The 16,629-nt window shown below is 39.3% G+C and overlaps 1 protein-coding gene across 3 annotated transcripts in view; it reads left to right on the top strand.

Moving 5' to 3' along the window:
- Positions 1 to 16,629, top strand: part of ITGA11 (integrin subunit alpha 11) — a 129,154-nt gene that overhangs the window by 24,788 nt on the left and 87,737 nt on the right. For all 3 annotated transcript variants that reach the window (XM_034939013.3, XM_063596749.1, XM_063596750.1), the window contains exon 2: positions 4,291 to 4,402. In XM_034939013.3, the coding sequence (XP_034794904.2) occupies positions 4,291 to 4,402 (112 nt within the window). The remainder of the gene's footprint in view (positions 1 to 4,290; positions 4,403 to 16,629) is intronic.

The raw sequence follows: 16,629 nt of genomic DNA, 5'->3' as shown, positions 1-16,629 counted from the left end.
TGCCTCTTCCTTGTGGCCAGATTTCACTAATCCTGTCCCCAGTGAGGTTGGGGCTCTGTCTAGGACTAGTCCCACCTTCCCCTGGGCCCCCACCACCCCCTCACTGGGCACCTCACTTTGGCTGCAGGATGGAATGCAGGCAGCTGGCTTTCCCTTCCATTGCGTCTCCCTGCTGGAACCCAAAGGCAGAGGCAATGGGACCTAGGGCAGGAAGCGGAGACCCTCTTCTCTAAAAGGAATCTTCCCTTCTCCCCAATGAGTCCTTCTTATGAAAAACTGATCTAGGGAGGGAAGAGAACACATCACCCCGGCACCCCAAGCTATGTGGTCATGTGTCCAGCTAATGTGTCCCCAGCTGAGTGATTTGGGGAAACTATTTAATCTCCCAGAGGTGTGATTGTATCTGTCTCACGGGGTTGGTGTGAGATTTAATTGATTAATGTAAAACTCATGGTTAGATGCCTAGGATCGTGCCTGGAATATATCAGCGCTCATCATTATTTCCTTTCTCCTTTTCCTCACTGAGGGGAGAGACTGTCCCAGACAAATGAAGGTCCTGGTCTCTAACTGTTCAGTCAACCAGTATCTACAAGCTGGACCTTCATTCAAGGCACTGAGGATACAGAAGTGAGGACACAGCAGAGTCCCGTGGCACTTAGAGACTATAGGAATATTCTAAATATCAGCCATGTGACAATAAACAAATAAATGTCATGGTTTGTGATAAATGCTATGAGGAAAAATGGAGCACAGGAAGGGATCCCTGGGGTGTTTGGTGGCCTGGTGATGGACAAGATGGCATTGAAACAGAGATTCTAAGACTGGAGGGAGACAGCCTTGCAGGTATGGGAGGGAGAGCATTCCAGGAAGAGGGAACAGCCACGGCAAAGATGCTGAGCAGAGAACGAGTCTGATGTTGGAAGGACAGCGAGAGGGTCAGTGTGGCTAGAGGAGAGGAGGAGGAGAGGGTAGAAATTAATGGGGCAGAGTGAATGGGGTGAGATTATGGAGGGCCTTGCAATGAGGAGTTTGGCCTTGGCTTTGATGGGTTGGAAAACTCATTGATACAGGGGATGGAGCTGAGGGGTGACGGGATCTCACAGGTCTTGGAAGGGTCCCTCTGGCCATGGTTGCACAACAAGCACTGATAGAGGGCTTGGGGTGGACAAGGCCCCAAAGACACAATCTGTGGCTTCACCTTCACTGGCCCTCACCCCTCTGCAGGCCTGGAAGTGGCAGGTGGTCTGGATTTCCTGACAGCTAGAACATACTTTCCTTTTCCTGCTGGGTCAGATGCAGGAAGGGGAAGTCCTAGTCTCTAGTGGGCACCAGGAAGCCAGGCAAAGTGCCGTCCACAATCAGGGTGTATGTGGCCTGTGCATGTGTGTGTCTGTGTGTGTGTGCATGTGCATGCATACATGTATATCTGTGTGCGTGTGCATGTGTGCATACGTGTGTGTTCATTCCTGGGACAGATTTGGAGAGAGGGTAAGTTTCTTTCTGCCACTGCAACACTACTTCTGTAACCCCCCTGTGCCCACCAAGCTCCGAGCTCTGCACAGGTGACACTGGTGTCTCTCTCTCTCTCCTCTGTGACATTGCACATGTGACACTGCTGTCTCTCTCTCTCTCCTCTGTGACATGCCTTCACTGGCCAGGGACCTGTGTTCTTCAGGACCCTGTGCTCACCTGAACAGAGTCCTCTTCTCCAAGGCTGCCTGCTGCTAACCAGGCTGATAAGTTCATTTATGGCATGGGTTTTGTAAACAAAGCACTAACGGGTTCATATACTCTTCTTCCCCAACCCCCACTCCAGGGCCATGAAACTAAATTCGTGTGGCAGATTAGGAATCATGAAGATAGAGTTGGCAGCTACATAGTCACGTGCTGCCACTGTCCTCCCCTGTACCCATAGCAGGTAGTGCTATCAGTCACACTCCTCTTGCCTACTGAGCCCAGACTTGACCTCAAAATCTTTCCTAACTCAGTGCTCCAGAAGTGCTAATGATCCATTGGCATGTTCAATAAGATAACACGTATCTAATATCCCTACTTGAAGGTCCCTCAGTTTTACTCTGGGGACTTTAATTCTATACTCTAATGATGGAAATTTTGGCTACTGTTATGTGTTTGCTGAGCAAAAAAAAAAAAAAAAAAGAGACAGTGGGAAAAATCACTTGTTTCTGTACGATAGGCCTTATTAAAGTAGGTGCCCCAGGGCTTCACACTTGATTACTGAGCAGGGGGTCAGTGCCCAGGGGAAGGAGAGTGGGGCACTCGTGCGCGGGTCCAAGCCTCAAATTCAGAGGCCCTACCCAGCGGGCTTGGGTCCTTGGGCAGGTCAGTTAACCTCTCTGACCCCCTGTTTTCCCTTTGCTGCTTGTCATGGAGATCGAATGATAACATACATGTGAATGGTCTTTGAAACTAAATAAGTAACCCACATGTGAAAGGGGCAACAATGATAAAAGGTCTATTCTGCCAATTCATTTTTACTTATCCAAAAGTTTTGGCTCGTGGCAAGATCCCACCCCTCAAATTTAATGCGTCCCAAGTGTGGATGGGTATCAAGGCCAGATGTACCCTGAAAATGCCTTCTGGTGGGGAGGCGTCACAGAGTAGGTGTCTGAGGTCCTAGTTCTGATGCTACCACTGACCTGCTGTGCACCCCTGGACAATCCTCTTAACCTCTCTGGTACTGCACCAAGTGCATCTCAAATGAGGACGATGCTCACTCATTCTCCAAGGTCCTGTGACAGCAAATGATGGCAGATGTGAGGAGGCCCAGAAACCAAAAGTACTATACAGATATGAGGTGCTATTTTGTTGTTTCTTGTGATTTGCCCAAAGGGGTAAAGCATTTGGCTTAACACAGGCTTCCTGCCAGGAAGAATTAGTTAACTGACAGGTGACTTAAACAAACAGGGGCGACCTTTGGGGCCAGGGCGAAAGGGTCATAGGGCTTTTTCTGTGCTCACTTCAGCTGCCCCGGCCAAGCAGAAGCCCCTGCCGAAGCCAGACGGAGCTTTGCCAACTGGTTCAGAGGGAAGTGGGGAGCCCAGTGCTGGCGCCCATGGCCACTGGGACCTCAGGCTTGCAGAGGAAGGTGGATGTCAGTTGCCTGACTCTTCAGCAGATAGGGGAGGTGGTAATGAAGGGAGGAGGAGGGAAGAGAAGGGAGAGCAGGAGAGAGGAGGAAAATGAGAGGGAAAAAAAAGAGGAGACCAACAAAAGCTGGAAGCAGCAGATGGGAGGAAGGAGTGATGGAGAAGGAGGGCAACTGTCTCTCCCTGGTAGAATCGGGAATTCCCTGGGGGAAGGACAGGTCTTCCATTCAGACTGGGTCTCTTTGAGAGCAGGTTTTATGTCCCCCCCATCAATGTACAGGGTCTGTATTAGGCCTTTCTTTGTGGGGCTAATACAGGAATACCTGAGACTGAGTAATTTATAAAGAAAACAGTAACCCGGCCAACATGGTGAAACCCTGTCTCTACCAAAAAATAAATAAAAATCAACCAGGCACAGTGGTATTTCCCTGCAGTCTCAGCTCCTTGGGAGGCTGAGGCACAAGAATCTCTTGAACCTGAAAGGAGGAAGTTGCAGTGAGCCAAGACCGAGCCACTGTGCTCCAGCCTGGGCCACAGAGTGAGACTGTGTCAGGGAAACAGAAAAAGAAAAAAAAGAAAGAAAGAAAGAAAGAAAAGAAAAGAGGTTTATTTTGGCTCACAGTTCTGCAGACTGTACAGAAATCATGGTGCCAGCATCTGCTTCTAATGAGGGCCTCAGGGAGCTTCCAATCATGGTGGAAGGTGAAGGGGAACCAGCGTGTCACATGCAAGAGTGGGAGCAAGAAAGAGAGGGGGGAGGCCCCACACTGTTAAACACCCAGGTCTGTGAGAACTTAGAGTGAGAACTCACTCATCACCAAGGGGATGGCACCAAGTAATTCATGAGGGATCCGCCCCCATGACCCAAACATCTCCCACCATGCCCTACCTCCAACATTGGGAATCCTGTTTCAACGTCAGATTTGGAAGGGATACACATTGAAACCATATCAGGCTCCCCCATGATGGGGGTGGAATCTCTCCCATCAGACTGTGGGCCCTTCCAGGCAGGGACTACGTCAGCCACCTCATACAGGGACTCCCCAAGATGAGGAAACATGCTTGTCCCACAGCCAAGACCTTCCAAGGTTCATGACCTGCCAGTGGGTCCTGACACAGCCCAGGGCCTACACCACTGCCTGTCTGACTCCCCTGCTTCTCCTCTCCTCTCCCCCTGCCTCAGGGTTCACGGACACCTTCAACATGGACACCAGGAAGCCCCGGGTCATCCCTGGCTCCAGGACCGCCTTCTTTGGCTACACAGTGCAGCAGCACGACATCAGTGGCAATAAGTGGTGAGTGAGAGCGGCCGCCCACACCCAGCCCTGTACCATTCCACACCCAGCCCCCTCCATCCTGCCCCTGTGCCCTGTGGCTGCCCCACTGGCCCTCACATGGAGACTGACGTTTCCAGTGACTTGGCTCTGTCCCAGCAGGTCAGAGGCTGCACAGGCTCTGCTCCTGACTATGAAAGCTTGAGTGTTCAATTTCTCAAGCCCTGTATCTTCTCATCTGTGAAATGGGAATGAACGAGCCCTCCTTCTCTGGGTTATGTGACAGCGGGGGTAGCAGGCACCTGGGGACCAATTGTTAGCCCCTGGTCATGTCTACCTGGAGAGCTGCTGGGGGTGTCTCTGAGAGGGTGAGTGTGAGTGTGCTCTCTAGCTGAAACCCAGGCAGCGATGGGGCAAAGGGGAGGGAGAGCCAGACCAAGTGGAGGGAGAGGGCGGGAAAGATCCCCAAGAGCCCTCCAGAGCAGGGGCAATCAGGAGGAAGAAAGGATTCACCTCCAATTTTAAAAATGACTTTATTTCAACATATTTTATCATCTAACTCTCTCATTTCAAGTATCCAAGTCAATGATTTTTTTAAAAATGTGCCATGTTGTGAGGCCATCACCACAAATCAGTTTTAGAATATTTTTATCACCCCAGTAAGATCTCTCACCACATTTACGGTTAGTCATCCTTCTCCCCACTTGGTTTTTAGCTGGCAGAAGGCTATCCTTCCTGGGATGGAAAGGGCCAGGACTCTGCATGGCCCTTTTAGAAGCCCTTGCATAGTCAAGAGACCACATGAGCACTCGTGATCAATGTTCTACACTGCCCTCTTCCCACTCTGGCCCCTGTCTACCCTCCCCAACCTCTCCCCCTTCTTGTGCTCCCACCACCCCCTTACTTGTGTTCAATGCTCCAGCCACATGGCACAATCGCAGCATTGCTGTTTCCCCAGATCTTCTTCAAACATGCTCTTCCCTTCTGTGATGCCCTCTCCTGACTTCTCTGCTCACCCCACCACCATCTGGCTAATTCTCTCATATTCTTTTTGATTTTTGTGAAGAAATATCTTACTTATTATCTTTCTACTGAGGTATAACATACATACAATAAAGTATAGGCATCTTGAGTGTGCGGCTTAATGAACTTCCATGATATACACCTATGTAATCACCTCCCAGAGATATATACACCATTTCCAGCTTCCCAGAAGGTGGTACCCACTCACCCCCGCCCCAGCCAGTGCCCCTCCAGGGGCCCACTATGCTGACTCCTATCTCCATAGATTAGTTTTGAACTTCATAGAGGAGAAATCATGCAATAGGTGCTCATTTGTATCTGACCTCTCACTCAACATTACGCCTGTGAGGTTTAACCTGTTGTTAAGTGAACCATACTTCATGCTTCCATTGATGAGCAGTATTCCATTGTATTAATCTACAACAATGTATTTGAGTTTAGTGTTCATTTTACTGTATTTGGATTGTTTCCATTTTGGGCTATTTCAAATAACGCTGCTATTGGCATTCATGTACGTGTCTTTTGATGGGCATATGTACTCACTTTTATTGGGTTTTTACTCCGGGATAGAATTGCTGAGTTAAAGGGTAGTTATGTTTAACTTTTTAGTAGGACCTGCCAGGCATTTGTTTCAAAGTGGTTTACCAGTTTAAACTCTCTCTAGTAAAACAAGAGCCTTCTGGTTGTGACATGTCTTCACTAACACATGACATTATCAGTCATTTTAATTTTAGTCATTCTAGTTGTGTGTGGTGGTATCTCATGGTGGGTTTAATTTGCATTTCTCTATTTACTAATGATGTTGACCAACTTTTCATAAATTTAATGGCCATTTTTGTATCCCCTTTTGTGAAATGCTGTATCAGGTCTTTTGCCCATTGTAAAAATTGTGTTGTGTGTCTTTTTCTTACTGATTAAAGGCCTTTTATATATATAAAATATATATTATAAATAAATATATAATATTATAATATATATAATATATATTATAGGTTATTATATAATATATAATTTATAATATATATTATATAATATATTATATATTATATATTATATAATATATTATATAATATATTATATATTATATATTATATAATATATTATATATTATATAATATATTATATAATTGTTACATATATTATAATATATATAATATAATATATATTATATAATATATATTATAATATTTATTATATATATTATATATTATATTATATATTATAATATAATTATATTATAATATATAATATATAATATAATATATAATATATATAATAAATATAATATTATATATTATATTATATATTATATTATTATATAATATATAATATATATTATAATATATATTATAATATATATTTATTATATAATATATATTATATAATATATAATATATATTTATTATATAATATATATTATATAATATATAATATATAATATATATTATATAATATATAATATATAATATATATTATATATTATATAATATATAATATATATTATATATTATATAATATATAATATATAATATATAATATATAATATATTATAATATACATAATATATTATATAATATATATTATATAATATATAATATAATATACATAATATATTATATAATATATAATATATTATAATATACAGAATATATAATATAATATATATTATAATATATTATATATAATATAACATTATTATATATATTATATAATATAATATATATCATATATATTATATTATATAATATATATCATATATAATATAATATAATATATATCATATATATTATATAATATATATCATATATTATATATTATATTTTATAATATATAATATATATTATATATTATATTTTATAATATATAATATATATTATATATTATATTTTATAATATATAATATATATTATATATTATATTTTATAATATATATTATATATTATATTTTATAATATATAATATATATTATATTTTATAATATATAATATATATTATATATTATATATTATAATATATAATATATATTATATATTATATATTATAATATATAATATATATTATATATTATATATTATAATATATAATATATATTATATATTATATTTTATAATATATAATATATATTATATATTATATTTTATAATATATATTATATATTATATTTTATAATATATAATAAATATATATAATATAATATATATTATAATATATAATATATAATAATATATAATAAATATATTACATATTATATAATATATTATATATTTTATATATATATATATATATATTCTGTATACACTTCCTTTGTGACATAGAAGCATTGCAGATATCTGTTCCCAGTCTATGGCTTGCCTTTTCATTCTCTAAATGGTATCTTGATAAACAGAAGTCCTTAACTTTAATAAAGTCTAATTTATCAATATTTTTTATGGTTAGTGCTTTTTGTGTGTCCCATTTAAGAAATCTTCACCTCTCCCCATATCATGAAGATATTCTTCTCTGTTTTCTTCTAGAAGTTTGATGTTTTTGCTTTGTCATTTAGGTCAATGATTCATCCCAAGTTAATGTTTGTGTAAGGTGTGAGATAAAGGTCAGAGGTTTTTGTTTTCTTTTTCTCATATGGATGGCCAGTTGATTTGGCACAATTTGTTAAAGACTATTTTCCCCATTGAATTCTAGTGACGTCTTTGTTGAAAATCGGGTGACCATAGATATATGGGCCTATTTCTTGACTCTATTTTATTCCATTTGTCTATTTATCTAAACTTGAGCAAACAAAAAGCTGCTTTGGTTACTGCAGCTTTAAAATAAGTCTCGAAGTCAGGTAGTGTGAATTCTCTATATTTGGTTTTCTCTTCTTTTTTATTTCAACTTTTATTTTAGATGCAGGGAGTACATGTGCAGATTTGTTACATGAGTATATTGCATTGTGTGGAGGTTTAGGGTACAAGTGATCCTGTCACCCAGGTAGTGAGCTACCCAATAGGTAGTTTTTCAACTCTTGTTCCCTTCTTCCCTCCCTTCCCACTCTAGTGGTCCTCAATGTCTATAGTTCCCATCTTGATGTCCATGTGTACCCAGTGTTTCGCTCCCACTTATAATAGTGAGAACACACCATATTAGGTTTTATGTTTCTGTGTTAATTTGCTTAGAATAATGGCATCCATGTTGCTGCAAAGGACATGATTTCTTTCTTTTTCATGGTTGTGTAGTATTCCGTGGTGTATATGAACCACAGTTTCTTCATCCAATCCACCATTAATGGGCACCTAGGTTGATTCCATGTCTTTGCTATTGTGAATAGTGCTGTGATAAAACATACAAGTGCATGTGTTTGTGGTAAATGATTTATCTTCCTTTGGGTAATATACCCAGTAATTGGGATTGCTGGGTCAAATAGTAATTCTATTTTTAGTTCTCTGAGAAATCTCCAAACTCTGAACTAATTACCATTCCCACCAACAGTGTATAAGCATTTCCTTTTCTCTACAGCCTTGCCAACAACTGTTACTCTGGGGCATTTTAATAATAGCCATTCTGACTGGTGTGAGATGATAGCTCACTGTGGCTTTCATCTGCATTTCTCTGATGGTTAGTGATGTGGAGTATTTTTCCACGTTTCTTGGCGGCTTGTATGTCTTCTTTTAAGAAGTGTCTGTTCATGTCCTTTGCCCTCTTTTTAATGGGGTTGTTTTTCTTTGGCAAGATTGTTTTAGCTATGATAGATCCTTTATGTTTCCATATAAATTTTTAAGTCAGCTTGTCAATTTTCCTCCAACAAAATTTGCTGAGATTTTTATTGGAGTTATACTGAATTTATACGTTCAATTTTATGGATAAATTTAGGGGAAAATGAAATCTTAATAACGTTTTTTCTAATCCACTAACATGTATATCCTACCATTTATTCAGTTTTTAAAAATTTCTCTCAGTAATGCTTTGAAATATTCAGTGTAAGTTTTACATATCTCTTATTGCATTAATAAAATATAAAATATATTTATATTTTGTACTATTAAAAATAAACTATTATTTCATTTTATACTATTCATTTCATTTTATACTATGAATATAGTTATATTTATAGTTAATATAAATTATATCATAATATATATTTAATGTAAATATATTTTCATATTTGCATTTATGCTATTAGATATAAAATATTTTTATTTCATTTTATACTATTCATTTTATACCATAAAAATATTTATACTTATATTTATATTATATTTAATATAAATCATATTATAATAAATATGTTAAAGTCTCCCATTATTAATGTGTGGGAGTCTAAGTCTCTTTGTAGGTCACTCAGGACTTGCTTTATGAATCTGGGTGCTCCTGTATTGGGTGCATATATATTTAGGATAGTTAGCTCTTCTTGTTGAATTGATCCCTTTACCATTATGTAATGGCCTTCTTTGTCTCTTTTGATCTTTGTTGGTTTAAAGTCTGTTTTATCAGAGAGGAGGATTTCAACCCCTGCTTTTTGTTGTTGTTGTTGTTGTTGTTTGCTTTCCGTTTACTTGGTAGATCTTCCTCCATCCCTTTATTTTGAGCCTATGTGCGTTTTTGCATGGGAAATGGGTCTCCTGAATAGAGGACACTGATGGGTCTTGACTCTTTATCCAATTTGCCAGTTTGTGTCTTTTAATTGGGGAATTTAGCCCATTTACATTTAAAGTTAAAACTGTTATGTGTGAATTTGATCCTGTCATTATGATGTTAGCTGGTTATGATGTTAGCTGGTTAATTGATGCAGTTTCTTCATAGCATCAATGGTCTTTACAATTTGGCATGTTTTTGCAGTGGCTGGTACCAGTTGTTTCTTTCCACATTTAGTGCTTCCTTCAGGAGCTCTTGTAAGGCAGGCCTGGTGGTGACAAAATCTCTCAGCATTTGCTTGTCTGTAAAGGATTTTGTTTCTCCTTCACTTATGAAGCTTAGTTTGGCTGGACATGAAATTCTGGGTTGAAAATTCTTTTCTTTAAGAATGTTGAATATTGGCCCCCACACTCTTCTGGCTTGTAAGGTTTCTGCCAAGAGACCGACTGTTAGTCTGATGGGCTTCCCTTTGTGGGTAACTCAACCTTTCTCTCTGGCTGCCTTAACATTTTTTCCTTCATTTCAACCTTGGTGAATCTGACAACTATGTGTCTTGGGGTTGCTCTTCTCGAGGAGTATCTTTGTGGTGTTCTCTGTATTTCCTGAATTTGAATGTTGGCCTGCCTTACTAGATTGGGAAAGTTCTCCTGGATTATATCCTGAAAACTGTTTTCCAACTTGGTTCCATTATCCCCATTACTTTCAGGTACACCAGTCAAACGTAGATTTGGTCTTTTCACATAGTCCCATATTTCTTGGAGGCTTTGTTTGTCTTTACTCTTTCTTCTCTAACCTTGTCTTCTCACTTTATTTCATTAATTTAATCTTCAATCACTGATACACTTGATCGAATCGGCTATTGAAGCTTGCACATGCATCACTAAGTTCTTGTGCCATGGTTTTCAGCTCCATCAGGTCATTTAAAGTCTTCTCTACACTGTTTATTCTAGTTAGCCTCTCATCTAACCTTTTTTCAAGGCTTTTAGCTTCCTTATGATGGGTTTGAACATGCTCCTGTAGCTCGGAGAAGTTTGTTATTGCCAACCTTCTGAAGCCTACTTCTGTCAACTCGTCAAAGTCATTCTCCATCCAGCTTTGTTCCATTGCTGGCGAGGATCTGTGATCCTTTGGAGGAGAAAAGGTGCTCTGACTTTTAGAATTTTCAGCTTTTCTGCTCTGGTTTCTCCCCATCTTTGTGGTTTTATCTACCTTTGGTCTTTGATGTTGGTGACCTACAGATGGGGTTTTGGTGTAGATGTCCTTTTTGTTGATGTGGATGCTATTCCTTTCTGTTTGTTAGTTTTCCTTCTAATAGTTGGGTCCCTCAGCTGCAGGTCTGTTGGAGTTTGCTGGAGGTCCACTCCAGACCCTGTTTGCCTAGATATCACCAGTGGAGGCTCAGTTGGATATGCAGAAATCACCCGTCTTCTGCATCGATCATGCTGGGAGCTGCAGACCGGAGCTGTTCCTATTCGGCCATCTTGGAATGGATCTCAACTTCTTAAAGATAATGGATTATTCAGATTTGCTACTCCTTCTTGTGTTAATTTTAGTAACTTGGGTTTTTCAAGTAATTTGTACATTTCATTCAAATTTTATCCACAAATATTCATATTAGCCTCCTATTATCTTTTCAATGTCTATAAGATCTATATATCCTCTTTTTCATTTCTCTTTTTGGTAATTTGTGTTGTCCCTCTTATTTTTTATCAGTCTTGCTATGGGCATATTAATTTTATTAATGTGTTCTAGGATCAACTGTGGGCTTTATTGATTTTCTCTATTGAATCCCTGATTTCTCATTCATTGGTTTCTATTCTCATTTTAATTATTTCTTCCATTTTTTTATTTAATTTATCTTTTTCTAGCTTCTTACTTAAATTGTTGATTTCCTGACCCTTTTTCTTTTCTAAAATATACATATAAGGCTACATATTTCCTCTAACATTGCTTTAGCTGCATCCTACAAATTTTGATGTTTTCATTATCATTCAGGTTAAAATAATTTCTAATTCTCATCGTGATTTCTTCCTTGGACCATGGGTTATTTAGAAATGTGTTTTTTAATTTCCAAATATTTGGAGATTTTCTAGTTGTCTTTCTATTATATTTCTAATTCAATTCCATGGTGGTCAAGAGAGCTGCTGTATAATTTAAAATCTTAGATGTTTGTTGGCAATATTTTAAATTACTGATTCAATCTCACTGCTTGTTATTGGTCTGTTCAAAATTACTGTTTCTTACTGATTCAAGCTAGGATGGTTGTATGCTTCCAAGAATTTATGTGTTTCCTCTAGATTTTCTAGTTTGTTTGCATAGATGTTCATAGTAGTCTTGAATGGTCTCTTATACCTCTGTGGTGTCAGTCGTAATATCTCCATTTTCATTTCTAACACAGCTTTACAATCTACTTGCAATTAGTATTTTACCACTTTCTAAGTAACACAATAACTTTACAACAGTTTGATTCCAGTTCCCTGTCCTGTCCTTTGTGTTATTTTTGTCATATATTTTACCTTTGCATATGTTATAAATTCCACAAGACATTATTGTTATTGTTGCTTTAAGTTGTTAATATTTATGTCTACTTATCCACATAGCTACCCTTTCTGGTGTTCTTCATCTCTTTTATATAATTCTGTGCTCTCATTTGAGATAATTTTCTTTCAGCCAAAGAACTCTACTTAGTATTTCTTGTGGTATAAGTCTGCTAACAAGAGTTCTTTCAGCCTTGGGAGTTGGGTTTTCTGTTTGTTTTTGTTCGTTTGTCTGAAAAGATCTTGATCTCACCTTAATTTTTGAAGTATTTCTTATCTAGTTTTTCTTTTAGCACTTTAAAATGTCATTCCATTGTCTATTGGCTTTACAGTTTCTGTTGAGATGTCAACCATCAGTTTTATCATTCTTTTGAATGTAATATGTCATTTTCTTGTGGTTGCTTTCTTATTTGCCTTTAATGTCAGCAGTTTGACTATGATGTATCTAAATGTAGTTTTGTTGTATTTGTTCTGCATAGGGTTTCCAAAGCTTCTTGAATCTGCATTGATACTTTTAATTAGATTTGGAAAATTCTCTACCTTCATTTTTAAAAATATAACTTTTGTCCCATTTCTTCTCTCCTTTTCTTTCTAAACTTGAATTGTGTGTATGTTAGGCCTTCTCGCCATATTTCTCATATTTCTGTTCAGTTTTTTATTCCATTTTTCTCTTGCTGTGCTACAATTTAGATATCCTCTATTCATCTGTCTTCAGGGTCACTAATCCAGCTTTCTGCTGTATCCATTGTGCAGCTAAACCCATTCGATATACTCTTTATTACAGATATTTTATTTTGCTCCTGAATGTCCACTGGATTCTTTTTTTATAGATTCTAATTCTGTCACAATAATCTGTCTTGATCCCATTTGTCCATCTCTTGTTCTATTTTCTTTAACACATTAATTATAATTATTTTGAAGTCCTGGCTGGTTAACTCCAATATCTGGATCATCTCTGGTCTGCTTCTGGTGACTATTTTATCTCATGGTTATCCATTTTTTCCTGATTATTTACTCATTTTGTAAATATTGTGAATATTGTGGATGTTACAGTTTTGCCCTTATTCCTAGGATGTGGTCTTTACTCTTAGAGCATAGATTTTCTGGGGTCTCAAATGAAATCCCAGAGTATTCACTAAGGTCTCTCCTTTCTGACTGGGTATGAACCCCAACACCTTCCTCCCAGAATAGGAGGCAACCTCTAAAATCTCTGCTCCCATTGGCTGTTTTCTGATAGATTTTCCAGTGTATCATACTATGCATACACAGCTTAGGAGTCAGCCAAGAACCTGAGGGAAACTTTCAACAGAGCTTTTGAGACTCTTTTCCTGTTGTTCTCTCCTTTCTGGCACGCTGCCCTTCCCAAATCCTAGTCATCTTTGCAGCCCCAACTCCAATCCCTATTTCCTCCATCCAGCAAGACTGCTACTCTCTGCATCCATTTCCCTGTGCTTCAGCAAAGAAAATGCCCTCAGAGGAAAAGCTGGGGTGAGCAGGGTTTCAGCTTCTGTATTTCTCTTCTTACAAGTATTGAGCTCTGCCTTGATTGCTGTCCAGTGCCTGAAAATAGTTGTTTTAGATATTTTGTGCTGTTTACATAGTTGTTTATGGCTAGAATTGAAAGCCCTCTTTCATATTCTTTTTATCAACTTAGATATCACTTCCTCTGAGAAACTTTCTCTGACTATCCCTTCCCATCACTACATAAGCTGCCCCCATAGAATTCTGTGTTTCTCTTTTCATAGCACTTATCAAATTGAATAGTAATTGCCTGTATCATTATCTTTCTTCCTGAAATCAGCGGTATAATTCCTGGTGTTTAGTAGGTGCTCAAAGAACTTACTTTGACAGACTGAATTAAGGATTTGAGCCTCTTTCAACCAGCCTAGACATAAGATGCATGACATCCATATTGTTTACATGGTATGAAAGGTTAAAGATTAAGTTGAACTGACTTTTCCAAGACAGAATTTATTTTGACCAATATTTGTTTATTAGGCATCTGTTAATGAATTTTACTAGACTCGGCAAAATATTGGTATGAGTAAAACATGGTTTCACTCTCAAATAAGTCACAGACCAGTTAGGGAGGCAACATTAATAACCTTGAAATAATTTAAAACCAATGCAAGTCAAATATGACCTGGTATTAATTATATGCATCTTTGAGGCTACTTTCTCCATGAAGGCTTTCTGAATCCTTTTCCTAGCCTAAAATGACCTTACCCTCCCCAAGCCTTTTCTCTGATAACACATATCACTTACCACTTTTTGTTGGAGTCACTGAGACCCATGGTCCATCTCCCCTGTTGGACACCAGTTTCATCTCCCTGCAGCCCAAGAGCAGCCAACACAGCATCATCTTCACAGCAGAAACCCAGCCAGACTCTGAAAGGAGAAATCACTGTGCCTGGGGTCTCTGGAAATGCTCCATGGAAGAGGGCAGTTGAACATGATCTTGGAGGTTGGGCATAGAAGAGCAGAAAGATATGACAGAACCAACTCCTGGTAGCTTTTGCTGATCTGAGTGCAGCCTGGAGCATTGTGGGGAGAAATTGTGCCCCAGGTGGGCAGGGTCCCACCCATTGCAGCCACTGGACCTGAGCATGTTACTGCCACAGCTGAGCTGAGAGAAACAGAGAGGGTGGCCTTGGGGACCCCGAGAGCTGAGCCCCCTCCAGAATGGACAGGAGCACACTGGGCCTTTCTAGAATCTCTGTTCCCACTTGTGTGGATCCCACCACAAATCCTACTTGGCTTTCCCCTCCCTGCTTCCTCTTCTGGCCCCATCTTCTCTGTCGTATGGGCAGCATTCCAAGAATTTGATTCAGACCTAGGACCCTATGGGTGTTGATCCTAGAAAGGAGAGGTTGATGCCAGTGTCATTTAGGAGACATTGGCTGACTATTAAGCATGACCCCAGTGGGATGTATTGATTCAGCTCTGTGCCAGGGTGAACCTCAAAGGAAGGACAGGAGCAAAGGTTTGAAGTGCGAAGCCTCTGCCACGTGGAAGAAGAACCTTGGGAGAACCTCTGCCAACCTTCCCGAACCTCTATTTGCCCATGTGTAAAATAGGAATGAGCATACCTGTCCCAGGGAGCTAGGCAGGATCAAAGAATACCCAAAACATGATTATATTTTGTAATCAGTAAAACAGGAAACGAGGATTGAGTCACTGCAGGCCACTGCTGACTTGATTGAGAGGCTCCCTCTGACCCAGGCTCTTCCTGCCTCTGTGGTATGGACCTGGCTTCCGACACCTCAGGCAGAGCTTGCGTGCCTTGGTCTGCATCTCCTGGGGCTGTGGGGGAGGCCAGGAAGCTGCATGTTTGAAAGAGTTTCCCAGGGGACTCTAGCAGGGAGACTGTAACCCCCCAAGGATCGCTGTTTCCACTGAGCATGTAAGACAGATTCCAGTGAGAAAGAACATCACTCCCCAGCCCCAGCCCCCAAATCCAGGTCCCAGCATTGCCCCCAGGGAAGAACCCACCGCTGACTCCCACCTCAGGCACCAGTGAGATATGCCCCGTTTACCAGCCGTAAGCCTCCTTGAACGTCAAGGGCCTGCAGTAAACAGTTGGAGGATAAGAGGACAGACCTGGTGGGGCAGTCACTTTATTTTCTTAACATTTCTCCTTCTTCCCACCTCACTCACAACTCAGAGATCAAACTCAGCAAAGCTGACCATACACCAACGCTTCAGACATCCTGAACAGTTTTCCACATCCCCTGGTTCTAGCAACAATAACAACACTCGCAGACACACAAAAAGGAAAGAGAAAACAAATTCCTCTTGGGCTGAGTGTTCTCTGCCCCTGCTTTTTAAGCCCTTGTGTATTTTCAGAGAAATTTAATCCACATGACTATTGCATTTACATTGAAATTATTAGTTCAGTGGGTTTTAAGACCATTTGATGTCCCAGCAGCTCCAATGCAGGGCTTGCAGAGGGCCTCTCTGAGCCTTTGGTCCCCTGAAGCAGGAAGCCTCCTGGTGCTGAGAAAAAACAGAGCTGGGCCTCACAAGTATCCCATTTTTCACTGAAGCTCTCACCCCTGGAGAGAAGAGAAGCCTCAGCTC

Source organism: Pan paniscus, chromosome 16, assembly GCF_029289425.2.
Source record: "Pan paniscus chromosome 16, NHGRI_mPanPan1-v2.0_pri, whole genome shotgun sequence".
In the NCBI taxonomy this organism is placed as follows: domain Eukaryota; kingdom Metazoa; phylum Chordata; class Mammalia; order Primates; family Hominidae; genus Pan; species Pan paniscus.
The sequence above is the reverse complement of the archived record's forward strand: the minus strand, read 5'-3'. Positions and strand labels throughout refer to the sequence as shown.